This window comes from Pseudophryne corroboree, chromosome 8 (genome assembly GCF_028390025.1).
Source record: "Pseudophryne corroboree isolate aPseCor3 chromosome 8, aPseCor3.hap2, whole genome shotgun sequence".
NCBI classification, from domain to species: Eukaryota; Metazoa; Chordata; class Amphibia; order Anura; family Myobatrachidae; genus Pseudophryne; species Pseudophryne corroboree.
In genome coordinates, this window is record NC_086451.1 from 415,083,094 (window position 1) to 415,110,418 (window position 27,325).

General features: G+C 47.7%; 1 protein-coding gene across 1 annotated transcript; it reads left to right on the forward strand.

The window, feature by feature from the left end:
• Positions 1-27,147, forward strand: EIF3K (eukaryotic translation initiation factor 3 subunit K). The gene is made up of 8 exons (XM_063937913.1): positions 1-148; positions 1,446-1,544; positions 7,911-8,031; positions 8,806-8,880; positions 24,811-24,877; positions 25,218-25,295; positions 25,635-25,760; positions 27,036-27,147. Exons 1-8 carry the CDS (start codon positions 90-92, stop codon positions 27,065-27,067), a joined length of 657 nt encoding a protein of 218 aa, XP_063793983.1. The 5' UTR covers positions 1-89; the 3' UTR covers positions 27,068-27,147.
• The last annotated feature ends 178 nt before the right edge of the window (positions 27,148-27,325 follow it).

A 27,325-nucleotide genomic window follows, 5' to 3' on the forward strand; every position in this document is an offset into this window, starting at 1 on the left:
GCCTCCTCTAGCGCTGAGAAGCCGGGCACGGGAACAGGAAGTCGCAGCCCGGTTCCGGCTCCGCTCTTTCTTTCCTGTCCGTAAGCAACATGGCCTCGTTTGAACAGATGAGAGCGAATGTGGGGACGTTACTCCGAGGCATAGACAGGTGAGCGCCCTCAGTAGCGCGCTGTATGTACATAACACGTGGTGCGTAGTCAGCACATGAAGGGGTGGGATCACCTTATATCCAGGCCTACTGCCCTCATTCCCTTAGGGTCTATGCACTAAGCCATAGAGGGGCAGATGTATTAAGCCTGGAGAAGTGATAAAGCAGTGATAAGTGGAAGGTGATAACGCACCAGCCAATCATTACAGTTTGAAAAATGACAGTTAGGAGCTGATTGGCTGGTGTGTTATCACCTTACACTTATCACTGCTTTATCACTTCTCCAGGCTTAATACATCTGCCACAGAGAGAGATAAAGTACAAGCCAATCAGTTCTTAGTTGCAACGACAGGAGCTGATTGGCAGGTACTTTATACCCCTTTTCCACTAGCGTAGCACGGGTCGCAGCTGTATCGCCTGACACTGCTGCGACTTGTGCTACAGCCCCCTGCAGACAGCGCTCACCAACCCGGCAATTGCTGGGTTGGTGAGGCGCTAGTGACGCGGCAGGGGCGGCGCTGGGAGATTGCATGATCTCCCAGCGCCGCCCTCCCTATGCAGTGTGAACGGGAGCCATGTCACCTCAACACGGCTCCCGTTCACACTAGACAGCTAGCCGGGTTGAACACGTGTTCAACCCGGCTAGCTACCAGGGAAGGATTCCCGGATCATTTGATCCGGGAATTTGCCGGGGGACCCGTTTCCACTAGGGAAAAACACGGGTAAATGCGCGCCCCCGCGCATTTACCCGTGTTTAAAAATGCTAGTGGAAAAGGGGTATTAGTTAGTACATGGGCACCAATGATCATCACCCATGTTACCCTCTGTTGCTGCAGTCCTCCATATCATGTCCCTCCTTTTAAGAGCAGGACTCCTTCCCCCAGTCATATTGTCCCATCCATTTCTTCAGCCTGCGCATCCTCACGTCCTGTCTCTTGAATGCACTGTATGACACCTTTTTGCATCTTTTATACAGTATATAATGCTACACTTCTTGTTATCCTTAGACTGGGAGAGATTCATCATCCGTCTAAAGAGGAGATGTCTCCCATAGCAACCAATTTCTAGCTGTCACTTTATAGAATGTACTAGAGAACAAGAATAGTTACTATAGACAACACCTTGTCCTCTTTAAAAGGTTTGATAAATCTCCCCAGTTATTCTTTTCCCCGTTGTTCTTCTGTATTTTACTATGCTTTATTTCCTCTCTGTACACTGCTACGGAAGAGGGTGGTGCCATATTAATAACCATTAATCATAACTGAGTTTCCATTATTAATCGATCTGTCTTCCATAGGTACAATCCAGAAAACCTGGCAACTCTGGAACGCTATGTGGAAACGCAAGCTAAGGAAAACGCTTATGACCTGGAAGCAAATCTAGCTGTGCTCAAGCTGTACGTGTCTTCTACATATAACAAAACTTCTTTTGCAGGGTCCATAGGGCTCCACAGGGGAGACAATGGGGTGTAGGTGGCGGATAGGACCAGGCACCAAACAGTTAAAGCAGGGATGGGGAACCTTCGGCCCTCCAGCTGTTGTTGAACTACACATCCCAGCATGCCCTGCAACAGTTTTAGCATGGCCAAATAGCAAAACCGTGGCAAGGCATGCTGGGCTGTGTAGTTCAACAAAAGCTGGAGGGCCGAAGGTTCCCCATCCCTGAGTTAAAGCTTTAACATATCCCAGGATGCTCCGATCCTTCCTCCCGCCCCCCTATGCCCAGGTTATTCATTTTCACTTTGGTGTCAGATATAAAAAATATTTAAAAATATGTATCGTGTTCAAAAGTTATTTCTCTATCGTCCTAGTGGATGCTGGGGTTCCTGAAAGGACCATGGGGAATAGCGGCTCCGCAGGAGACAGGGCACAAAAAGTAAAGCTTTAGGATCAGGTGGTGTGCACTGGCTCCTCCCCCTATGACCCTCCTCCAAGCCTCAGTTAGATTTTTGTGCCCGGCCGAGAAGGGTGCAATCTAGGTGGCTCTCCTAAAGAGCTGCTTAGAAAAGTTTAGCTTAGGTTTTTTATTTTACAGTGAGTCCTGCTGGCAACAGGATCACTGCAACGAGGGACTTAGGGGAGAAGAAGTGAACTCACCTGCGTGCAGGATGGATTGGCTTCTTGGCTACTGGACATTAGCTCCAGAGGGACGATCACAGGTACAGCCTGGATGGTCACCGGAGCCTCGCCGCCGGCCCCCTTGCAGATGCTGAAACGAGAAGAGGTCCAGAATCGGCGGCAGAAGACTCCTCAGTCTTCTTAAGGTAGCGCACAGCACTGCAGCTGTGCGCCATTTTCCTCTCAGCACACTTCACACGGCAGTCACTGAGGGTGCAGGGCGCTGGGAGGGGGGCGCCCTGGGAGGCAAATGAAAACCTTTTTTGGCTAAAAATACCTCACATATAGCCTCCGGGGGCTATATGGAGATATTTAACCCCTGCCAGAATCCGTTAAGAGCGGGAGACGAGGCCGCCGAAAAAGGGGCGGGGCCTATCTCCTCAGCACACAGCGCCATTTTCCCTCACAGAAAGGCTGGAGGGAAGGCTCCCAGGCTCTCCCCTGCACTGCACTACAGAAACAGGGTTAAAACAGAGAGGGGGGGCACTAATTTGGCGTTAGAAATATATAAAAAAGATGCTATAAGGGAAAACACTTATATAAGGTTGTCCCTATATAATTATAGCGTTTTTGGTGTGTACTGGCAAACTCTCCCTCTGTCTCTCCAAAGGGCTAGTAGAGGACAGGACCTATCAGAGCATTCCCTGTGTGTGTGCTGGTTGTCGGTACGTGTGTGTCGACATGTATGAGGACGATGTTGGTGAGGAGGCGGAGCAATTGCCTGTAATGGTGATGTCACTCTCTAGGGAGTCGACACCGGAATGGATGGCTTATTTAGGGAATTACGTGATAATGTCAACACGCGCCAAGGTCGGTTGACGACATGAGACGGCCGACAAACAATTAGTACCGGTCCAGACGTCTCAAAAACACCGTCAGGGGTTTTAAAACGCCCGTTTACTTTAGTCGGTCGACACAGACACAGACAGGGACACTGAATCCAGTGTCGACGGTGAATAAACAAACGTATTCCTTATTAGGGCCACACGTTAAGGGCAATGAAGGAGGTGTTACATATTTCTGATACTACAAGTACCACAAAAGAGGGTATTATGTGGGATGTGAAAAAACTACCGTAGTTTTTCCTGAATCAGATAAATTAAATGAAGTGTGTGATGATGCGTGGGTTCCCCCCGATAGAAAATATGGGCGGTATACCCTTTCCCGCCAGAAGTTAGGGCGCGTTGGGAAACACCCCTTAGGGTGGATAAGGCGCTCACACGCTTATCAGAACAAGTGGCGGTACCGTCTATAGATAGGGCCGTCCTCAAGGAGCCAGCTGACAGGAGGCTGGAAAAATATCATAAAAAGTATATACACACATACTGGTGTTATACTGCGACCAGCGATCGCCTCAGCCTGGATGTGCAGAGCTGGGGTGGCTTGGTCGGATTCCCTGACTAAAAATATTGATACCCTTGACAGGGACAGTATTTTATTGACTATAGAGCATTTAAAGGATGTATTTCTATATATGCGAGATGCACAGAGGGATATTTGCACTCTGGCATCAAGAGTAAGTGCGATGTCCATATCTGCCAGAAGATGTTTATGGACACGACAGTGGTCAGGTGATGCAGATTCCAAACGGCACAAAGGTGTATTGCCGTATAAAGGAAGAGGAGTTATTTGGGGTCGGTCCATCGGACCTGGTGGCCACGGCAACTGCTGGAAAATCCACCGTTTTTACTCTAAGTCACATCTCTGCAGAAAAAGACACCGTCTTTTCAGCTTCAGTCCTTTCGTCCCTATAAGAGTCATATCTGCCCAGGGATAGAGGAAAGGGAAGAAGACTGCAGCAGGCAGCCCATTCCCAGGAACAGAAGCCTTCCACCGCTTCTGACAAGCTCTCAGCATGACACTGAGACCGTACAGGACCCCTGGATCCTACAAGTAGTATCCCAGGGGTACAGTTTGGAATGTCGAGATGTTTCCCCTGCGCAGGCTCCTGAAGTCTGCTTTACCAAGGTCTCCCTCCGACAAGGAGGCAGTATGGGAAAAAATTCACGAGCTGTATTCCCAGCAGGTGATAATTAAATTACCCCTCCTACAACAAGAAAAGGGGGTATTATTCCACACTATATTGTGGTACTGAAGCCAGAAGGCTAGGTGAGACCTATTCTAAATCTAAAAAAATTTGAACACTTACAAAGGTTCAAATCAAGATGGAGTCACTCAGAGCAGTGATAACGAACCGGGAAGAAGGGGACTATCTGGTGTCCCGAGACATCAGGGATGCTTACCTCCATGTCCCAAATTTGCCCTTATCACTAAGGGTACCTCAGGTTCGTGGTACAGAACTGTCACTATCAGTTTCAGACGCTGCCGTTTGGATTGTCTACGGCACCCCGGGTCTTTACCAAGGTAATGGCCGAAATGATGGTTCTTCTTCGAAGAAAAGGCGTCTTAATTATCCCTTACTTGGACGATCTCCTGATAAGGGCAAAGTCCAGGGAACAGTTGGAGGTCGGAGTAGCACTATCTCGGATACTGTTACAACAGCAGGGGTGGATTCTAAATATTCCAAAATCGCAGCTGATCCCGACAACAAGTCTCCTGTGCTTAGGGATGATTCTGGACACAGTCCAGAAAAAGGTGTTTCTCCCGGAAGAGAAAGCCAGGGAGTTATCCGAGCTAGTCAGGAACCTCCTAAAATCAGTGCATCATTGCACAAGGGCCATGGTAAAAAAAATGGTGACTTCCTTCGAAGCAATTCCAGTCGGCAGATTTCATGCAAGAACTTTTCAGTGGGATCTGCTGGACAAATGGTCCGGATCGCATCTTCAGATGCATCAGCGGATAACCCTATATCCAAGGACAAGGATGTCTCTCCTGTGGTGGTTACAGAGTGCTCATCTTCTAGAGGGCCGCAGATTCGGCATTCAGTTTTGGATGTTGGTGACCACGGAGGCCAGCCCGAGAGGCTGGGGAGCAGTCACACAAGGAAAAAATTTCCAGGGAGTGTGATCAAGTCTGGAGATTTTTCTCCACATAAATATAGCTAAGGGTAAATTTATAATGCTCTAAGCTTAGCAAGACCTCTGCTTCAAGGTCAGCCGGTATTGATCCAGTGGGATAAAACATCACGGCAGTCGCCCACGTAAATAGACAGGGCGGCACAAGAAGCAGGAGGGCAGTGGCAAAAAACTGCAAGGACTTTTCGCTGGGCGGAAAATCATGTGATAGCACTGTCAGCAGTGTTTCATTCCGGGAATGGAAACTGGGAAGCAGACTTCCTCAGTAGGCACGACCTCCACCCGGCAGAGTGGGAACTTCATGGGGAAGTTTTCCACATAATTGTAAACCGTTGGGAATTACCAAAGGTGGACATGATGGCGTCCCGTCTGAACAAAAAACGGGACAGGTATTGCGCCAGGTTAAGAGACCCTCAGGCAATAGCTGTGGACGTTCTGGTAACACCGTGGGTGTACCAGTCGGTGTATGTGTTCCATCCTCTGCTTTTCATACCTAAGGTACTGAGAATTATAAGACGTAGAGGAGTAAGAACTATACTCATGGCTCCGGATTGGCCAAGAAGGACTTGGTACCCGGAACTTCAAGAGATGCTCACAGAGGACTTATGGCCTCTGCCGCTAAGAAGGGACTTGTTTCAGCAAGTACCATGTCTGTTCCAAGTCTTACCGCAGCTGCGTTTGACGGCATGGCGGTGGAACGCCGGATCCTAAGGGAAAAGGCATTCAGGAAGAGGTCATTCCTACCCTGGTCAAAGCCAGAAAGGAGGTGACCGCACAACATTATCACCACATGTGGCGAAAATATGTTGCGTGGTGTGAGGCCAGGAAGGCCCCACGAAGAAATTTCAACTCGGTCGATTCCTGCATTTCTTGCAAACAGGAGTGTCTATGGGCCTCAAATTGGGGTCCATTAAGGTTCAAATTTCGGCCCTGTCGATTTTTCTTCCAGAAAGAATTGGCTTCAGTTCCTGAAGTCCAGAAGTTTGTCAAGGGAGTATTGCATATACAACCCCCTTTTGTGCCTCCAGTGGCACTGTGGGATCTCAACATAGTTCTGGGATTCCTCAAAACACATTGGTTTAAAACCAGTCAAATCTGTGGATTTGAAGCATCTCACATGAAAAGTGAACATGCTCTTGGACCTGGCCTGGACCAGGCGAGTGTCAAATTGGTGGTTTTTTTCTCAAAAAAGCCCATATCTGTTTGTCCATTCGGACAGGGCAGAGCTGCGGACTCGTCCCCAGTTCTCTCCCTAAGGTGGTGTCAGTGTTTCACCTGAACCAGCTTATTGTGGTGTCTTGCGCCTACTAGGGACTTGGAGGACTCCAAGTTGCTAGATGTGGTCAGGGCCCTGAAAATATAGGTTCCAGGACGGCTGGAGTCAGGAAAACTGACTTGCTGTTATCCTGTATGCACCCAACAAACTGGGTGCTCTTGCTTTTAAGCAGACTTTTGCTAGTTGGATGTGTAATACAATTCAGCTTGCACATTCTGTGGCAGGCCTGCCACAGCCAAAATATGTAAATGCCCATTCCACAAGGAAGGTGGGCTCATCTTGGGCGGCTGCCCGAGGGGTCTCGGCTTTACAACTTTGCCGAGCGGCTATTTAGTCAGGGGCAAACACGTTTGTAAAATCCTACAAATTTGATACCCTGGCTAAGGAGGACCTGGAGTTCTCTCATTCGGTGCTGCAGAGTCATCCGCACTCTCCCGCCCGTTTGGGAGCTTTGGTATAATCCCCATGGTCCTTTCAGGAACCCCAGCATCCACTAGGACGATAGAGAAAATAAGAATTTACTTACCGATAATTCTATTTCTCGGAGTCCGTAGTGGATGCTGGGCGCCCATCCCAAGTGCGGATTATCTGCATTACTTGTACATAGTTACAAAAATCGGGTTATTATTGTTGTGAGCCATCTTTTCAGAGGCTCCGCTGTTATCATACTGTTAACTGGGTTCAGATCACAGGTTGTACAGTGTGATTGGTGTGGCTGGTATGAGTCTTACCCGGGATTCATAAATCCTTCCTTATTGTGTACGCTCGTCCGGGCACAGTACCTAACTGAGGCTTGGAGGAGGGTCATAGGGGGAGGAGCCAGTGCACACCACCTGATCCTAAAGCTTTACTTTTTGTGCCCTGTCTCCTGCGGAGCCGCTATTCTCCATGGTCCTTTCAGGAACCCCAGCATCCACTACGGACTCCGAGAAATAGAATTATCGGTAAGTAAATTCTTATTTTTTGCTCTGCAAAGAAATTAAATCTGAAATCTAATTGTTCTTCCATGTTATCGAATAGAAATACGCACAAACAGGATTCTTTCTGTAGAATAGCTAAACATAAAGTAAACTGTTAATTCTGCATCTATAACAGACCCCCTGGAGGAATGACTTAAATATATAATGATGTTTATAGCAGAAGAGGTTAAACCAGTGTTGTTTTGGTATTGGGATACAAAGCAGAGACTAGAAGGGAAGGCTGGTACTTGTAGTGCTGCCCCACCTAGAAAGCCACAGGTATCCTACCATGTTATGTAGTTGCTAGATTATGTGCTTTTATTAAGCTTGTCCAGCCTTCCTTAGAAATAGGAGTTGGTTTCAGTGTGGTGGGGATACATTTCTGTATGAAAGTACTGCAGAGAAGACAGGACTTCTGTGTGTCTTTGCTCGCAGATATCAGTTCAACCCAGCCTTCTTCCAGACTACAGTCACCGCGCAGATCCTCCTCAAAGCCCTGACCAATCTGCCGCACACAGATTTCACGCTCTGCAAGTGTATGATTGACCAGACTCATGTATCCTTTCATTACCACCAGTGTGTGATCCACTGCTCATTTACCTACCTTATTTCCTAATCAGACCAATATCAGCCATCTTGCTTTGTGCTGGTTAAGGCCTGAATAATGGTTTTTGTTTCATAGTAATGTTTTCCCATAGCGAGCTTCTGTAATTAATGAACCATTTATTTTATTAAGGCTACATAGCAATGTATGAAATGATACACCTTATGTGAATTCTATGATTTATCCTTGCAATGTGTGTACTAGAACCTAATTTTCTGCCAAGTTCTAGTTACTTGCAGGAAACTCCAGACAGTCAGCCGGTTGTGATAAGCCTCTATGAGACTTGTCAGTTTGGCTTGTCCACTGAGTACATTATCAGTCCTTCCACATGGAGGGGAATTCACTTTTCTCTGTCTTCGGATAGTGAACTCCACTTTTGGACTTGATCATGGTGCTAGTTGTGGGGCTTAGTTTATAAATATTCCACTGATTGATGTTTTTCTGTAGTGACAGGAAGTCTTTTGTCCAAAGGAAATTTCCCTTAATCTCCGCTCTATTGCTCTAACTTTTATTCTTGGAATGTTTCATCTAATTTGCAGCTCTGCTATAAAGTAACTTGTATTTCATGTTTAGTGGTATTCAAAGGGTTTTACCAGAACTGAAACGTGGCCAAGGTAGAAATGTTCCTCTGTCTGCAGTGATGCCACAGAATTGGTTGAGCTGCTGATTCTCTGGTGTGTTTTCACTTTTTCTTCCCCAATGTCTCCTTAACATCTGCACTCTCAGCAAGAGGACCGTCCAATAAGACAGATCCTGTATCTGGGGGACCTCCTTGAGACCTGTCACTTCCAGTCCTTTTGGGTAAGTGTCGTCCTTGGATGCAGTTGATGAGATCCCTGTACACTGGTCTGAGCAGATATGACCCCTGTACACTGGTCTGATCAGATATGGCATGGTGTACATGTCACACCTCTGTGAGAACAGGTTATGTATGACTGGTTCAGTGGGCTGAGAATTTGCTACTCCATTGCTTCTATTACTGATATTAGACAATAACAAATGTGTTATACATACTTGGGTACTTAGTTGTATAGGAAGAGTATCCGTAGCCAGAAGGGGTAGGTTATATTGTCACTTTTTAGGCTTTGGTGAGTAGTGTGTACAGTTCTGGCGATCCTATGTAAATAACAAAGGTATCGGGTTCCGGGAAGGGCTGCTAATATGGTGTACAGGTGACAACAGGAGAAGACTCCACATTTGTAGAGAAGAGCAGGAACATCTTATAAGGGGATCAGTATTAAATGCCGCCGGACGGAATCCCGGCGGTCGAAATACCGACGCCGGAATCCCGACCACACAATCCCGACAGGGGTGGCGAGCAGAACGCAGCCCCTTGCGGGCTCGCTTCGCTCGCCACGCTGCGGGCACGGTGCCTCGCTACGCTCGGCACACTATTATATTCTCCCTCTATGGGTGTCGTGGACACCCACGGAGGGAGAATATGTCGGGATTGTGGCGGTCGGGATTCCGGCGTCGGTATTTCGACCGCCGGGATTCCGGCCGGCGGCATCTTGACCGCATCCCCTTATAAGGGGTGGGCAAAAAGTGTCCCCATAGTTGCTGTTTAATGGCACACCCCAGCATGCCCTGCCCTGGGATGTGCAGTCCCACAGCAGCGTATATGGTATGAAATAAAAATATACATAATATCCTAATGCAGGAAGGTGACCTAATTAAACACACACCACCTGAAACTGGAGGGAACCTGAAAGGCACCATAAGGAAACACCTGAAATCCGCTGTATGTATGGTGTGAGTGATGGAAAGCAAATATGCACTCGGAGAAGATGGCTACGGTGCGAGTCCACGCTCATACCTAACTGAAGTCCCTTCCGAATCTATTTCTTTTCTTTCAAATGAACGGCTGTGGCATGTTGAAATCTAGTTGCTGTATAATAGGTACAGGGCTAGCACTTATGTATAAATAAACAGTGAATGTAGGTAAGCTCTTAGGGTGGAGAACCTACCTGACGTGAGAGGGGTACCCTATAGGGCAGAGGTTCCCAAACGCGGTCCTCAAGGCACCCCAACAGTCCAGGTTTTAGGTAAATCCATGGCTCAGCACAGATGGTTAAATCAAATTGACTGAGGTGCTTATTAAGTCACCTGTGGCCAAGCATGGATACATTTAAAACCTGGACCGTTGAGGTGCCTTGAGGACCGCGTCTGGGAACCTCTCCTGTAGGGGCATATGTCTGCAGGTAGAGTTCTATGTTAGGTGTGCGCTGTCGCACAGACAAACCAGAGAGCCTGAACTTGTTAACCTGCCCTATAGGCAACACAGAAAACTGCATTGCTTGGAAGTTGCTACAATAATGGCAACACTATGCAGTCATCTATTGAAATGTTTTGGGAGAGCAATAGTAGCCCCTAATAGGCCGAGGTTGCTCCATTTGCAGAAAGATACACCCAGCAGTGCCAATAAGGAATGCAATCCTGAGCTGTCAGACACAAGGGAGCACTTGCAGCGAGTTATTCTTATAGTCCTGTAAGCATACACATCTATTCCCAGCAGCACCTGAAACGACAAGGTAGTAGTGGTAGATGACCAATACAGTCTGCCTCCCAGTCCAGTCTAGCGTAGTAGCTCCCCTCCTGTATTGCAGTCAGACCCCTTACTCGTGTATCTACAGTATTAGCTCTTCAGATTACAGCGATATTATCATAATACAGCATGGTTGTCTGATTACCTGCCTGCTATTATGGATAGAAAACTGCCATCTCAGCAGAGCTCCCATAAACTTGCCTTTCCCAGCCGTGTTTAGACCGGGAGGCCACATAGCAGACAATATGGCAGCAGCAACTAACTTGATTGCAAACACTGAACAGACAGAGCAGTGAGATGATAAACAGGCACAAAATATAGCCCAGCAGAGGTTAAGAACACATTCCTGCTAATTATGAGTATTGTTATTTCTCTGACGTCCTAGTGGATGCTGGGAACTCCGTAAGGACCATGGGGAATAGACGGGCTTCGCAGGAGACTGGGCACTCTAAAAGAAAGATTAGGTACTATCTGGTGTGCACTGGCTCCTCCCTCTATGCCCCTCCTCCAGACCTCAGTTAGGATATTGTGCCTGGAAGATCTGACACAATAAGGAAGGATTTTGAATCCCGGGTAAGACTCATACCAGCCACACCGTATAACTCGTGATACTATACCCAGTTAACAGTATGAAATATAACTGAGCCTCTCAACAGATGGCTCAACAATAACCCTTTAGTTAGGCAATAACTATATACAAGTATTGCAGACAATCCGCACTTGGGATGGGCGCCCAGCATCCACTACGGACTACGAGAAATAGATTTACCGGTGAGTAAAATCTTCTCTGACGTCCTAGTGGATGCTGGGAACTCCGTAAGGACCATGGGGATTATACCAAAGCTCCCAAACGGGCGGGAGAGTGCGGATGACTCTGCAGCACCGAATGAGAGAACTCAAGGTCCTCCTCAGCCAGGGTATCAAATTTGTAGAATTTAGCAAACGTGTTTGCCCCTGACCAAGTTGCAGCTCGGCAAAGTTGTAAAGCCGAGACCCCTCGGGCAGCCGCCCAAGATGAGCCCACTTTCCTTGTGGAATGGGCTTTTACTGATTTAGGATGCGGCAATCCAGCCGCAGAATGCGCCAGCTGAATTGTGCTACAAATCCAGCGAGCAATAGTCTGCTCAGAAGCAGGAGCACCTAGTTTGTTGGGTGCATACAGGATCAAAAGCGAGTCAGTTTTCCTGACTCCAGCCGTCCTGGAAACATAAATTTTCAAGGCCCTGACTACGTCCAGTAACTTGGAATCTTCCAAGCCCCTAGTAGCCGCAGGCACTACAATAGGTTGGTTCAAGTGAAAAGCTGATACCACCTTAGGGAGAAACTGGGAACGAGTCCTCAATTCTGCCCTATCCATATGGAAAATCAGATAAGGACTTTTACATGACAAAGCCGCCAATTCTGACACACGCCTGGCCGAAGCCAAGGCCAATAACATGACCACTTTCCACGTGAGATATTTCAGATCTACAGTCTTAAGTGGCTCAAACCAATGTGATTTCAGGAAACTCAACACCACGTTGAGATCCCAAGGTGCCACAGGAGGCACAAAAAGGGGGCTGAATATGTAGCACTCCCTTTTTCTCTGACGTCCTAGTGGATGCTGGGAACTCCGTAAGGACCATGGGGAATAGCGGCTCCGCAGGAGACTGGGCACAAAAAGTAAAAGCTTTAGACTAGCTGGTGTGCACTGGCTCCTCCCCCTATGACCCTCCTCCAAGCCTCAGTTAGATTTTTGTGCCCGAACGAGAAGGGTGCAAGCTAGGTGGCTCTCCTGAGCTGCTTAGAAGTAAAAGTTTAAATAGGTTTTTTATTTTCAGTGAGTCCTGCTGGCAACAGGCTCACTGCATCGTGGGACTAAGGGGAGAAGAAGCGAACTCACCTGACTGCAGAGTGGATTGGGCTTCTTGGCTACTGGACATTAGCTCCAGAGGGACGATCACAGGTTCAGCCTGGATGGGTCCCGGAGCCGCGCCGCCGGCCCCCTTACAGAGCCAGAAGAGCGAAGAGGTCCGGAGAAAGCGGCGGCAGAAGACGTTCCTGTCTTCAAATAAGGTAGCGCACAGCACTGCAGCTGTGCGCCATTGCTCTCAGCACACTTCACACTCCGGTCACTGAGGGTGCAGGGCGCTGGGGGGGAGCGCCCTGAGACGCAATATAAACGATATAAAAACCTTATATGGCTAAAAAAAAATGCATCACATATAGCTCCTGGGCTATATGGATGCATTTATCCCCTGCCAGTTTCCTGAAAAAAGCGGGAGAAAAGGCCGCCGTGAAGGGGGCGGAGCCTTTCTCCTCAGCACACAAGCGCCATTTTCTTTCACAGCTCCGCTGGAAGGACGGCTCCCTGACTCTCCCCTGCAGTCCTGCACTACAGAAACAGGGTAAAACAGAGAGGGGGGCACTATTGGCAGCTAATATATAAATACAGCAGCTATAACAGGGAGTAACACTTATATAAGGTTATCCCTGTATATATATATAGCGCTCTGGTGTGTGCTGGCAAACTCTCCCTCTGTCTCCCCAAAGGGCTAGTGGGGTCCTGCCCTCTATCAGAGCATTCCCTGTGTGTGTGCTGGGTGTCGGTACGATTGTGTCGACATGTATGAGGAGGAAAATGATGTGGAAGCAGAGCAATTGCCTGTGTTAGTGATGTCACCCCCTAGGGAGTCGACACCTGACTGGATGGTAGTAATTAAAGAATTACGTGACAATGTCAGCACTTTGCAAAAAACTGTTGACGACATGAGACAGCCGACAAATCAATTAGTGCCTGTTCAGGCGTCTCAGACACCGTCAGGGGCGCTAAAACGCCCGTTACCTCAGATGGTCGACACAGACCCTGACACGGATACTGAATCCAGTGTCGACGGTGACGAGACAAACGTAATGTCCAGTAGGGCCACACGTTACATGATCACGGCAATGAAGGAGGCATTGAACATTTCTGACACTACAAGTACCACAAAAAAGGGTATTATGTGGGGTGTGAAAAAACTACCAGTGGTTTTTCCTGAGTCAGATGAATTAAATGAGGTGTGTGATAAAGCGTGGGTTTCCCCCGATAAAAAACTGCTGATTTCTAATAAATTATTGGCACTATACCCTTTCCCGCCAGAGGTTAGGGCACGTTGGGAAACACCCCCTAGGGTAGATAAGGCGCTCACACGCTTATCAAAACAAGTGGCGTTACCGTCTCCTGATACGGCCGCGCTCAAGGAACCAGCTGATAGAAGGCTGAAAAATATCTTAAAGGGTATATACACACATACCGGTGTTATACTGCGACCAGCGATTGCCTCAGCCTGGATGTGCAGCGCTGGAGTGGCTTGGTCGGATTCCCTGACTGAAAATATTGATACCCTGGATAGGGACAGTATATTATTAACTATAGAGCATTTAAAGGATGCATTACTATATATGCGAGATGCACAGAGGGATATTTGCACCCTGGCATCTAGAGTAAGTGCGATGTCCATTTCTGCCAGAAGAACGTTATGGACGCGACAGTGGTCAGGTGATGCGGATTCCAAACGACATATGGAAGTATTGCCGTATAAAGGGGAGGAGTTATTTGGGGTCGGTCTATCGGACCTGGTGGCCACAGCAACGGCTGGAAAATCCACCTTTTTACCCCAGGTCACCTCTCAGCAGAAAAAGACACCGTCTTTTCAAACCCAGTCCTTTCGTCCCTATAAGGGCAAGAGGGAAAAAGGCCGCTCGTTCCTGCCCCGGGGCAGAGGAAGGGGAAAAAGACTGCACCATGCAGCCTCTTCCCAGGAGCAGAAGCCCTCCCCCGCTTCTGCCAAGTCCTCAGCATGACGCTGGGGCTCTGCAAGCAGACTCGGGCACGGTGGGGGGCCGTCTCAAGAATTTCAGCGCGCAGTGGGCTCACTCGCAAGTGGACCCCTGGATCCTGCAGGTAGTATCACAGGGGTACAAATTGGAATTCGAGACGTCTCTCCCTCGCCGGTTCCTGAAGTCTGCTCTACCAACGTCTCCCTCCGACAGGGAGGCAGTATTGGAAGCTATTCACAAGCTGTATTCCCAGCAGGTGATAATCAAGGTACCCCTCCTACAACAGGGAAAGGGGTATTATTCCACGCTGTTTGTGGTACCGAAGCCGGACGGCTCGGTGAGACCAATTTTAAATCTAAAATCTTTGAACACTTACATAAAAAGGTTCAAATTCAAGATGGAGTCACTCAGAGCAGTGATAGCGAACCTGGAAGAAGGGGACTATATGGTATCTCTAGACATCAAGGATGCTTATCTCCATGTCCCAATCTACCCTTCTCACCAAGGGTACCTCAGGTTTGTGATACAAAACTGTCATTATCAGTTTCAGACGCTGCCGTTTGGATTGTCCACGGCACCACGGGTCTTTACCAAGGTAATGGCCGAAATGATGATTCTTCTTCGAAGAAAAGGCGTATTAATTATCCCTTACTTGGACGATCTCCTGATAAGGGCAAGGTCCAGGGAACAGTTAGAGGTCGGAGTAGCACTATCTCAGGTAGTGCTACGTCAGCACAGGTGGATTCTAAATATCCCAAAATCACAGCTGATTCCGACAACACGTCTACTGTTCCTAGGGATGATTCTGGACACAGTCCAGAAAAAGGTGTTTCTCCCGGAGGAGAAGGCCAGGGAGTTATCCGAGCTAGTCAGGAACCTCCTAAAACCAGGACAAGTGTCAGTGCATCAATGCACGAGAGTCCTGGGAAAAATGGTGGCTTCTTACGAAGCGATTCCATTCGGAAGATTCCATGCAAGAACTTTTCAGTGGGATCTGCTGGACAAATGGTCCGGATCGCATCTTCAGATGCATCAGCGGATAACCCTATCTCCAAGGACAAGGGTATCTCTCCTGTGGTGGTTACAGAAGGCTCATCTTCTAGAGGGCCGCAGATTCGGCATTCAGGATTGGATGCTGGTAACCACGGATGCCAGCCTGAGAGGCTGGGGAGCAGTCACACAGGGAAGAAATTTCCAGGGCTTGTGGTCAAGCATGGAAACGTCTCTTCACATAAATATCCTAGAGCTAAGGGCCATTTACAATGCCCTAAGTCAAGCAAGGCCTCTGCTTCAGGGTCAACCGGTATTGATCCAGTCGGACAACATCACGGCTGTCGCCCACGTAAACAGACAGGGCGGCACAAGAAGCAGGAGGGCAATGGCAGAAGCTGCAAGGATTCTCCGCTGGGCGGAAAATCATGTGATAGCACTGTCAGCAGTGTTCATTCCGGGAGTGGACAACTGGGAAGCAGACTTCCTCAGCAGACACGATCTCCACCCGGGGGAGTGGGGACTTCATCCAGAAGTCTTCCAAGTGATTGTAAACCGTTGGGAAAAACCAAAGGTGGACAGGATGGCGTCCCGTCTCAACAAGAAACTGGACAGATATTGCGCCAGGTCAAGGGACCCTCAGGCAATAGCGGTGGACGCTCTGGTAACTCCGTGGGTGTTCCAGTCGGTATATGTGTTCCCTCCTCTTCCTCTCATACCAAAAGTACTGAGAATCATAATAAGGAGAGGAGTAAGAACGATACTCGTGGCTCCGGATTGGCCAAGAAGAACTTGGTACCCGGAGCTGCAAGAGATGCTCACGGAGGACCCGTGGCCTCTACCTCTAAGGAAGGACCTGCTCAAGCAGGGACCTTGTCTGTTCCAAGACTTACCGCGGCTGCGTTTGACGGCATGGCGGTTGAACGCCGGATCCTGAAGGAAAAAGGCATTCCAGATGAAGTCATCCCTACCCTGATCAAGGCCAGGAAGGATGTAACTGCAAAACATTATCATCGCATTTGGCGAAAATATGTTGCGTGGTGTGAGGCCAAGAAGGCCCCTACGGAGGAATTCCAACTGGGTCGTTTCCTACATTTCCTGCAAGCAGGATTGTCTATGGGCCTAAAATTAGGATCCATTAAGGTTCAAATTTCGGCCCTGTCGATCTTCTTCCAGAAAGAACTGGCTTCAGTGCCTGAAGTTCAGACGTTTGTCAAAGGGGTACTGCATATACAGCCTCCTTTTGTGCCTCCAGTGGCACCTTGGGATCTCAATGTAGTTTTAGGGTTCCTAAAATCACATTGGTTTGAACCACTTGCCACAGTGGATTTGAAATATCTCACATGGAAAGTGGTAATGCTGTTGGTCCTGGCTTCAGCCAGGCGCGTATCAGAATTGGCGGCTTTATCCTATAAAAGCCCTTACCTGATATTTCATTCGGATAGGGCGGAATTGAGGACTCGTCCTCAATTTCTCCCTAAGGTGGTTTCAGCGTTTCACATGAATCAACCTATTGTGGTACCTGTGGCTACTAGGGACTTGGAGGACTCCAAGTTGCTGGACGTAGTCAGGGCCCTGAAAATATGTTTCCAGGACGGCTGGAGTCAGAAAATCTGACTCGCTGTTTATACTGTATGCACCCAACAAGCTGGGTGCTCCTGCTTCTAAGCAGACGATTGCTCGTTGGATTTGTAGTACAATTCAATTTGCACATTCTGTGGCAGGCCTGCCACAGCCAAAATCTGTAAAAGCCCATTCCACAAGGAAGGTGGGCTCATCTTGGGCGGCTGCCCGAGGGGTCTCGGCTTTACAACTTTGCCGAGCAGCTACTTGGTCAGGGGCAAACACGTTTGCTAAATTCTACAAATTTGATACCCTGGCTGAGGAGGACCTGGAGTTCTCTCATTCGGTGCTGCAGAGTCATCCGCACTCTCCCGCCCGTTTGGGAGCTTTGGTATAATCCCCATGGTCCTTACGGAGTTCCCAGCATCCACTAGGACGTCAGAGAAAATAAGATTTTACTTACCGATAATTCTATTTCTCGTAGTCCGTAGTGGATGCTGGGCGCCCATCCCAAGTGCGGATTGTCTGCAATACTTGTATATAGTTATTGTTACAAACAAATCGGGTTGTTTATTGTTGGAAGCCATCTTGTCAGAGGCTCCTACGGTTATCATACTGTTATCTGGGTTCAGATCAGGAGTTGTACGGTGTGATTGGTGTGGCTGGTATGAGTCTTACCCGGGATTCAAGATCCTTCCTTATTATGTACGCTCGTCCGGGCACAGTATCTTAACTGAGGCTTGGAGGAGGGTCATAGGGGGAGGAGCCAGTGCACACCAGCTAGTCTAAAGCTTTTACTTTTTGTGCCCAGTCTCCTGCGGAGCCACTATCCCCATGGTCCTTACGGAGTTCCTAGCATCCACTACGGACTACGAGAAATAGAATTATCGGTAAGTAAATTCTTATTTTACAAATGTCTGAACTTCAGGCAGTGAAGCCAGTTCTTTCTGGAAGAAAATCGCCAGAGCCGAAATCTGGACCTTAATGGAACCCAATTTTAGGCCCATAGTCACTCCTGACTGTTGGAAGTGCAGAAAACGACCCAGCTGAAATTCCTCTGTAGGGGCCTTCCTGGCCTCACACCACGCAACATATTTTCGCCAAATAAGTCAGGCAAGCCACTACGGACTACGAGAAATAGATTTACCGGTGAGTAAAATCTTACTTTATCAGTAAAGCTCCGACCCCCAAATGACCAAACTTACGTTATTGTGAAACTGGAAACAATAAGAAACACATCTGGTGCATTACCCCCATAAAATATAAATGTTAATATGTGGACATCACATGTCTGTAGTCTACATCCCGGTTACAGTCCTAAAGCTGTACAAGGCGGACAGGAAAGGGTCTGAATAGTGATGTATAGAGAGGCATACAAGAGGAAGTATTCCAGTGGAACATATAATTGTATAGAGTCCTTAGTAGTTCCCTGATACCTTGACAAAGGGTTTTATTTTTTTATTTATATGCGGTTACAAGTTATTTCATGTGAGCGTGTTGCCTTTTTTATTTAATGTGAATGGAAGTAATGCACTAGGTGTGGCGCTGATTCTTAGACTCGTTAGTAAATTATTTCAGACTTATAATTAACTAAAAGGCCTCATTTGCTCTCGTGATAGCTGCCGTTGCTGGAATATTCATATATTGCACTATACTAGGGGTTAGTGGTGATACTCCAAACTTTTGTACAAAGAAAGGAGAGTAGACCCAGAGACCAGACTCCCAGCACAGGTGGTGGGATACTGTACATAAAAGACTAACGAGAGGTTCTCTTCAGCCTTAAAATTGCAGCCTTTTCCCCAATACCAGCTAGAGGTAAAAAGCTGAACACTTGGATGGACTGACTGTGGTCCTAGTCACAGATGTTTTAATAAATATATACTTGTAACCAACGAAACATGAAAATGAAATAAAGTACCTTTCTCTGACGTCCTAGTGGATGCTGGGGACTCCGTAAGGACCATGGGGAATAGCGGCTCCGCAGGAGACTGGGCACAAAAGTAAAGCTTTAGAACTACCTGGTGTGCACTGGCTCCTCCCCCTATGACCCTCCTCCAAGCCTCAGTTAGATTTTTGTGCCCGAACGAGAAGGGTGCACACTAGGTGGCTCTCCTGAGCTGCTTAGTGAAAAGTTTAGTTTTAGGTTTTTTATGTTCAGTGAGACCTGCTGGCAACAGGCTCACTGCATCGAGGGACTAAGGGGAGAAGAAGCGAACTCACCTGCGTACAGAGTGGATTGGGCTTCTTAGGCTACTGGACATTAGCTCCAGAGGGACCGATCACAGGCCCAGCCATGGATAGGTCCCAGAGCCGTGCCGCCGGCCCCCTTACAGAGCCAGAAGACAGAAGAGGTCCGGAAAATCGGCGGCAGAAGACGTCCTGTCTTCAACAAGGTAGCGCACAGCACTGCAGCTGTGCGCCATTGCTCTCAGCACACTTCACACTCCGGTCACTGAGGGTGCAGGGCGCTGGGGGGGGGCGCCCTGAGACGCAATAAAAACACCTTGGATGGCAAAAAATGCATCACATATAGCTCCTGGGCTATATGGATGAATTTAACCCCTGCCAGAATACACAGAAAAACGGGAGATAGGCTCCGCCCCCTTCTCGGCGGCCTTATCTCCTCAGCACACTGGCGCCATTTTCCCTCACAGCTCCGTTGGAGGGAAGCTCCCTGGCTCTCCCCTGCAGTCACTACACTACAGAAAGGGTTAAAAAAGAGAGGGGGGCACTAATTATGCGCAGTATTAAAAATACAGCAGCTATAAGGGGAAAAACACTTATATAAGGTTATCCCTGTATATATATATAGCGCTCTGGTGTGTGCTGGCAAACTCTCCCTCTGTCTCCCCAAAGGGCTAGTGGGGTCCTGTCCTCTATCAGAGCATTCCCTGTGTGTGTGCTGTGTGTCGGTACGTTTGTGTCGACATGTATGAGGAGAAAAATGATGTGGAGACGGAGCAGATTGCCTGTAATAGTGATGTCACCCCCTAGGGGGTCGACACCTGAGTGGATGAACTGTTGGAAGGAATTACGTGACAGTGTCAGCTCTGTATAAAAGACAGTGGTTGACATGAGACAGCCGGCTACTCAGCTTGTGCCTGTCCAGACGTCTCATAGGCCGTCAGGGGCTCTAAAGCGCACGTTACCTCAGATGGCAGATATAGACGCCGACACGGATACTGACTCCAGTGTCGACGGTGAAGAGACAAATGTGACTTCCAGTAGGGCCACACGTTACATGATTGAGGCAATGAATACATTTTAGGATACCCTCCTGCTTTCTATCAGCAGGATCCTTAAGGGCGGCCATCTCAGGAGAGGGTAGAGCCCTTGTTCTTACAAGCGTGTGAGCGCTTTATCCACCCTAGGGGGTGTTTCCGAACGCACCCTAACCTCTGGCGGGAAAGGATATAATGCCAATAACATTTTAGAAATTGGCAGTTGTTATCGGGGGAAACCCACGCATCATCACACACCTCATTTAATTTCTCAGATTCAGGAAAACTACAGGTAGTTTTTCCTCACCGAACATAATACCCCTTTTTGGTGGTACTCGTATTATCAGAAATGTGTAAAACATTTTTTATACACATACTGGTGTTATACTGCGACCAGCAATCGCCTCAGCCTGGATGTGCAGTGCCGGGTTGGCGTGGTCGGATTCCCTGACTGAAAATATTGATACCCTAGATAGGGACAGTATATTATTGCCTATAGAGCATTTAAAAGATGCATTTCTATATATGCGTGATGCACAGCGGAATATTTGCCGACTGGCATCAAGTCTAAGTGCGTTGTCCATTTCTGCCAGTAGAGGGTTATGGACACGACAGTGGTCAGGTGATGCGGATTCCAAACGGCATTTGGAAGTATTGCCTTATTAAGGGGAGGAGTTATTTGGGGTCGGTCTTTCAGACCTGGTGGCCACGGCAACAGCTGGGAAATCCACGTTTGTACCCCAGGTCGCCTCTCAACATAAGAAGACGCCGTATTATCAGGCGCAGTCCTTTCGTGGGCAAGCGGGCAAAAGGTTCCTCATTTCTGCCCCGTGACAGAGGGAGAGGAAAAAGGCTGCAGAAATCAGCCAGTTCCCAGGAACAGAAGCCCTCTCCCGCCTCTGCCAAGCCCTCAGTATGACGCTGGGGCTTTACAAGCAGAATCAGGCACGGTGGGGGCCCGTCTCAATGAATTTCAGCGCGCAGTGGGCTCACTCGCAATTAGACCCCTGGATCCTTCAGGTGATATCTCAGGGGTACAAATTGGAATTCGAGACGTCTCCCCCTCGCCGTTTCCTAAAGTCGGCTTTACCGATGTCTCCCTCTGACAGGGAGGCAGTTTTGGAAGCCATTCACAAGCTGTATTCCCAGCAGGTGATAATCAAGGTACCCCTCCTGCAACAGGGAACGGGGTATTATTCCACACTGTTGTGGTACCGAAGCCGGACGGCTCGGTGAGACCGATTCTAAATCTAAAATCTTGAACACTTACATACGGAGGTTCAAATTCAAGATTGAGTCACTCAGAGCAGTGATTGCGAACCTGGAAGAAGGGGACTACATGATGTCTCGGGACATCAAGGATGCTTACCTTCATGTCCCAATTTACCCTTCTCACCAAGGGTACCTCAGGTTTGTGGTACAGAACTGTCACTATCAGTTTCAGACGCTGCCGTATGGATGGTCCACGGCACCCCGGGTCTTTACCAAGGTAATGGCCGAAATGATATCCCTTCGAAGGAAGGGAATTTTAGTTATCCCTTACTTGGACGATTCCCTGATAAGGGTAAGATCCAGGGAACAGTTGGAGGTCGGTGTAGCACTATCTCAGGTAGTGTTGCGGCAGCACGATTGGATTCTCAATATTCCAAAATCGCAGCTGATTCCGACGACTCGTCTTCTGTTCCTAGGGATGATCCTGGACACAGTCCAGAAAAAGGTGTTTCTCCCGGAGGAGAAAGTCAGGGAGTTATCCGAGCTAGTCGGGAACCTCCTATAACAGAGCCAAGTCTCAGTACATCAATGAAAGGGTTCTGGGAAAAATGGTGGCTTCCTACGAAGCAATCCCATTCGGCAGATTCCACGCAAGAACTTTCCAGTGGGACCTGCTGGACAAATGGTCCGGGTCGCATCTTCAGATGCATCAGCGGATAACCCTGTCACCAAGCACAAGGGTGTCTCTCCTGTGGTGGTTGCAGAGTGCTCATCTTCTAGAGGGCCGCAGATTCGACATTCAGGACTGGGTCCTGGTGACCACGGATGCCAGCCTGCGAGGCTGGGGAGCAGTCACACAGGGAAGGAATTTCCAGAGCTTATGGTCAAGCCTGGAGACATCACTTCACATAAATATCCTGAAGCTAAGGGCCATTTACAATGCTATAAGCTCAGCAAGACCTCTGCTTCAAGGTCACCCGGAGTTGATCCATTCGGACAACATCACGGCAGTCACCCACGTAAACAGACAGGGTGACACAAGAAGCAGGAGGGCAAGGCAGAAGCTGCAAGGATTCTTCGCTGGGCGGAAAATCATGTGATAGCACTGTCAGCAGTATTCATTCCGGGAGTGGACAACTGGGAAGCAGACTTCCTCAGCAGACACGACCCCCACCCGGGAGAGTGGGGACTTCACCCAGAAGTCTTCCACATGTTTATAAAACTCGACAAGTATTGCGCCAGGTCAAGGGACCCTCAGGCAATAGCTGTAGACGCTCTGGTAACATAGTGAGTGTACCAGTCAGTGTATGTGTTCCCTCCTCTGCCTCTCATACCCAAGGTACTGAGAATTATAAGATGGAGAGGAGTAAGCACTATATTCGTGGCTCCGGATTGGCCAAGAAGGACTTGGTAACCGGAACTTCAAGAGATGCTCACGGAGGATCCGTGGCCTCTACCTCTAAGAAGGGACCTGCTCCAGCAAGGACCCTGTCTGTTCCAAGACTTACCGCGGCTGCGTTTGACGGCATGGCGGTTGAACGCCGGATCCTGAAGGAGAAAGGCATTCCGGATGAAGTCATTCCTATCCTGATCAAAGCCAGGAAAGATATAACCGCAAAACATTATCACCACATTTTGGCGAAAATATGTTGCGTGGTGCGAGGCCAGTAAGGCCCCGACGGAGGAATTTTCAACTAGGTCGATTCCTACATTTCCTGCAAACAGGAGTGTCTATGGGCCTGAAATGGGGGTCCATTAAGGTTCAAATTTCGGCCCTGTCAATTTTCTTCCAAAAAGAACTAGCTTCAGTCCCTGAAGTTCAGACGTTTGTGAAAGGGGTACTGTATATACAGCCTCCTTTTGTGCCTCCAGTGGCACCTTGGGATCTAAATGTAGTTTTTGGGTTCCAAAAGTCACATTGGTTTGAACCACTTAAATATGTGGAGTTAAAATATCTCACATGGAAAGTGGTCATGCTGTTGGCCCTGGCCTGGGCCAGGTGCGTGTCAGAATTGGCGGCTTTATCCTGTAAAAGCCCTCATCTGATTTTTCCATTCGGACAGGGCGGAATTGAGGACTTGTCCTCAGTTTCTCCCTAAGGTGGTTTTCAGCATTTCACCTGAATCAACCTATTGTGGTGCCTGCGGCTACTAGGGACTTGGAGGACTCCAAGTTGCTAGACGTTGTCAGGGCCCTGGAAATATAGGTTTCCAGGACGGCTGGAGTCAGAAAATCTGACTCGTTGTTTATTCTGTATGCACCCAACAAGCTGGGTGCTCCTGCTTCTAAGCAGACTATTGCTCGTTGGATTTGTAGTACAATTCAGCTTGCACATTCTGTGGCAGGCCTGCCACAGCCAAAATCTGTAAAAGCCCATTCCACAAGGAAGGTGGGCTCATCTTGGGCGGCTGCCCGAGGGGTCTCGGCTTTACAACTTTGCCGAGCAGCTACTTGGTCAGGAGCAAATACGTTTGTAAAATTCTACAAATTTGATACCCTGGCTGAAGAGGACCTGGAGTTCTCTCATTTGGTGCTGCAGAGTCATCCGCACTCTCCCGCCCGTTTGGGAGCTTTGGTATAATCCCCATGGTCCTTACGGAGTCCCCAGCATCCACTAGGACGTCAGAGAAAATAAGAATTTACTTACCGATAATTCTATTTCTCGTAGTCCGTAGTGGATGCTGGGCGCCCATCCCAAGTGCGGATTGTCTGCAATACTGGTACATAGTTATTGTTACCAAAAAATCGAGTTATTGCTGTAGTGAGTCATCTTTTCTAGAGGCTCCTCTGTTATCATGCTGTTAACTGGGTTTAGATCACAAGTTATATGGTGTGATTGGTGTGGCTGGTATGAGTCTTACCCGGGATTCAAAATCCTTCCTTATTGTGTACGCTCGTCCGGGCACAGTATCCTAACTGAGGCTTGGAGGAGGGTCATAGGGGGAGGAGCCAGTGCACACCAGGTAGTTCTAAAGCTTTACTTTTGTGCCCAGTCTCCTGCGGAGCCGCTATTCCCCATGGTCCTTACGGAGTCCCCAGCATCCACTACGGACTACGAGAAATAGAATTATCGGTAAGTAAATTCTTATTTTAGGGGGGTCAGTTCAATTACATGTGAATTAAGATGGCACCTCCCAGCGTGAGGTACGGGCGATGTACAGGTGGTAGTCTAACCTTGTGTATATGTAAGGTAAATTGCATGATTTAATGTGCCACTGTTGGTATTCACTTACTGTCCCAACGATGCATCGGCCTTAGAACGGAATGAAACCGAGGTAATGTCTAATGTGCTACTGTGATGATGTCCTTCCACTATTTTATCCCAATCCCCCTCGCTCCCACATTGTAACAGCCCTGCACCCTATTATTTGTTTTTTATTTATTTATCTTTCTTACCAGCAAGCACTGGATGAGAATCTAGATCTACTTGATGGTATTGCCGGCTTTGAGGACTCGGTCAGGAAGTGTAAGTGTACTACATGTATGGATGAGTTTAACCCAGGGACTGAGATGCTGGTTCTTTAGTTTTATGTACACACGTACCACTCGCTGCAGTGGCTACTAAGAGGACCCATTTGGCAGTTTCTGCAGCTGCAAAACTAACTTTGGGGACTTTAAGGGTGAGATTCAACTGTTTGAAAAGTCAGTTGGGAGTCTGTTTTTTCCTTTCTAATAGACAGGAAAAAACAGACACCCAACCGACTTTTCAAACATTTGAATCTCCCCCTAAGACTCTTGTAGAAAGACGGCAGTTGCCTAGTCCGGCTCTAGAATTCTGCTTCTGTCTGATTCTGTCTCCATTACAGTTATCTGCCATGTCGTTGGAATCACTTACCAGCACATTGACCGGTGGCTTTTGGCCGAGATGCTTGGAGATCTGTCAGGTATGTAGAACGATCCATAAATGAGCTAAAATGATAAGTGGTTTGAATGAAAGATAGAGAAGGTACTTAACATCTGATGCATCTCCTGACATTGTTCTGTCTGTCCTTTTTTGGTATGGGAGGGGTTTATGTACTAAGCTGTGGTGAGGGAGAAAGCGACTTGATATAAACCATGAAGTGGCTATACATCTCCAGCAGTGCATGTAACTCTGTACTCTCTGTATGTGGCAGCAAGCGATGGTTCTTGTCTAAGCCATGGCAATGTCCCAACATGAACCTATAGAAAACGGATTGTCAATTTGTTTCTGTGTATCCTCATCTCTCTTCCCTATCTCCCAGAACCCCAGCTCAGGGTTTGGATGAGCAAATATGGCTGGACGGAAGCTGAAAATGGCAAGATCTTCATCTGCAACCAGGAGGAGAACATCAAACCCAAAAACATTGTGGAAAAGATTGACTTTGACAGTAAGTTTTATTAGGATCAGCCACAGACTTAATGGTCTATTTACTAAGCATTGAATGCAGATAAAGTTGACGGAGATAAAGTACCAGCCAATCAGCTCATAACTGTCATTTTTCAAACAGCCTGTAACATGGCAGTTAGGAGCTGATTGGCTGGTACTTTATCTCCATCGACTTTCTCTATCCAAGGCTTAGTAAATAGATCCCTTACGTTTCATATTTATCTTGTAGGACCCCTAGATCATAGGCCTATTATGAGTCTTAAAAAATGTAAAGGACAAGAATGTCTTGAGGGTTTTTTTTTTGGTTTGGGGGATGGGGGTTTAATATGCAATATAGACCCCCAGTATCTATTTTGCATACATAATCTCTAACCATGGGTTAGATACACTCTGCGGTAGAGTGTGTCTAAGAGGCACTCGGACTTAATTACATACCGCCCCCTGTGCGTCTAGGCCGGGTCACACAGATTTCATAGAAAGCTGGGGCGCTTTGGTCACCCTCACACACTGCCATTGCTTTTGTAATGACATCACAAATGCATATCTCCTCTCAGTGTGCTTAGAAATGTGTGTGCATGTGTCCATTAAGTGCTTGATGTGCGGTTCACCTTTTGTCATGTACAGTTCTGGATGGATGCATACACGTACATTTTTCCAATTTGTCCAGAATGTAAGCATTAGAGATTTTCCCATATCTCTCAATAGTCCATTATTTCAGTGGGGTTTTCGGCATGTGCACTACACGTATATACTTTATTTAAAAGCAATAAAGGAAGTTATGGTAATTTTAAAATGAAGGGGAAAAAAACCCCATGCCACTTGATAGAAAACGTATCCCATAATGGATATCACAGAACGCTACGTAATGACTGATTTCAATGGACTGGGTGTCCGCGTGGGCTTTCAGCCATTCACAAGAGTCAATTTGATTGGCTGGCCTCCCTGCTTTGTTTGCGCATTAATGGAGATACATTTGAACATCTAATTAAAGAATGTTGTGAAGCTCCATTCATGACAATGGTCTATTGATTACAGCTTTGTTTCTAGAAGTAGTGAATAATCCATTGAAATGAATGGGAAAAAATTCAGCACAACATTATGATATCGCTTAGTGTGTTTGTAAACAATGTAATCCCATAGAGATCAATGGAAATAGAGCAATAGTCAGATGCAGTGCTTAAAGTTAGATATTATTTCCTGTAGTAAAGAGCTTAATAATATGTTGCTGCCCGGAGCCTCCACTTACAGCGCAAACATTTCTCTCCCCTCTCCCCAGGTGTCTCTGGAATCATGGCAACTTCTCAATGACTCTCTACCAGAACAAAATAAACTTTATTTTATGTACAGATGTGACGCTACAGCCGACTAATAAATGCAGTGAATGGGTCCACACTTGTGTGATTCTTTTTAATCAAAGGGATATGTCACTAGCGCTCAGTGCAGTGCACCTGAGTGTTCGGGAGCTGTTGGGCAGTCGATGTCCAGTCTCGTGGGAAATACAGAATTATGGGAAAGAGTGGGTTGTGATACCGATTTGTATCTCTGTGTAAATGCAATGGTGGTGTA

What these genes read in the sequence shown, in the direction of transcription:
- EIF3K (XM_063937913.1), top strand. Translation starts at nt 90, where the DNA reads ATGGCCTCGTTTGAACAGATGAGAGCGAATGTGGGGACGTTACTCCGA. An exon ending in TTACTCCGAGGCATAGACAG is followed by an intron (nt 149 to 1,445) that starts GTGAGCGCCCTC and finishes TGTCTTCCATAG; the next exon opens with GTACAATCCAGAAAACCTGG. An exon ending in GGAAAAGATTGACTTTGACA is followed by an intron (nt 25,761 to 27,035) that starts GTAAGTTTTATT and finishes CCCTCTCCCCAG; the next exon opens with GTGTCTCTGGAATCATGGCA.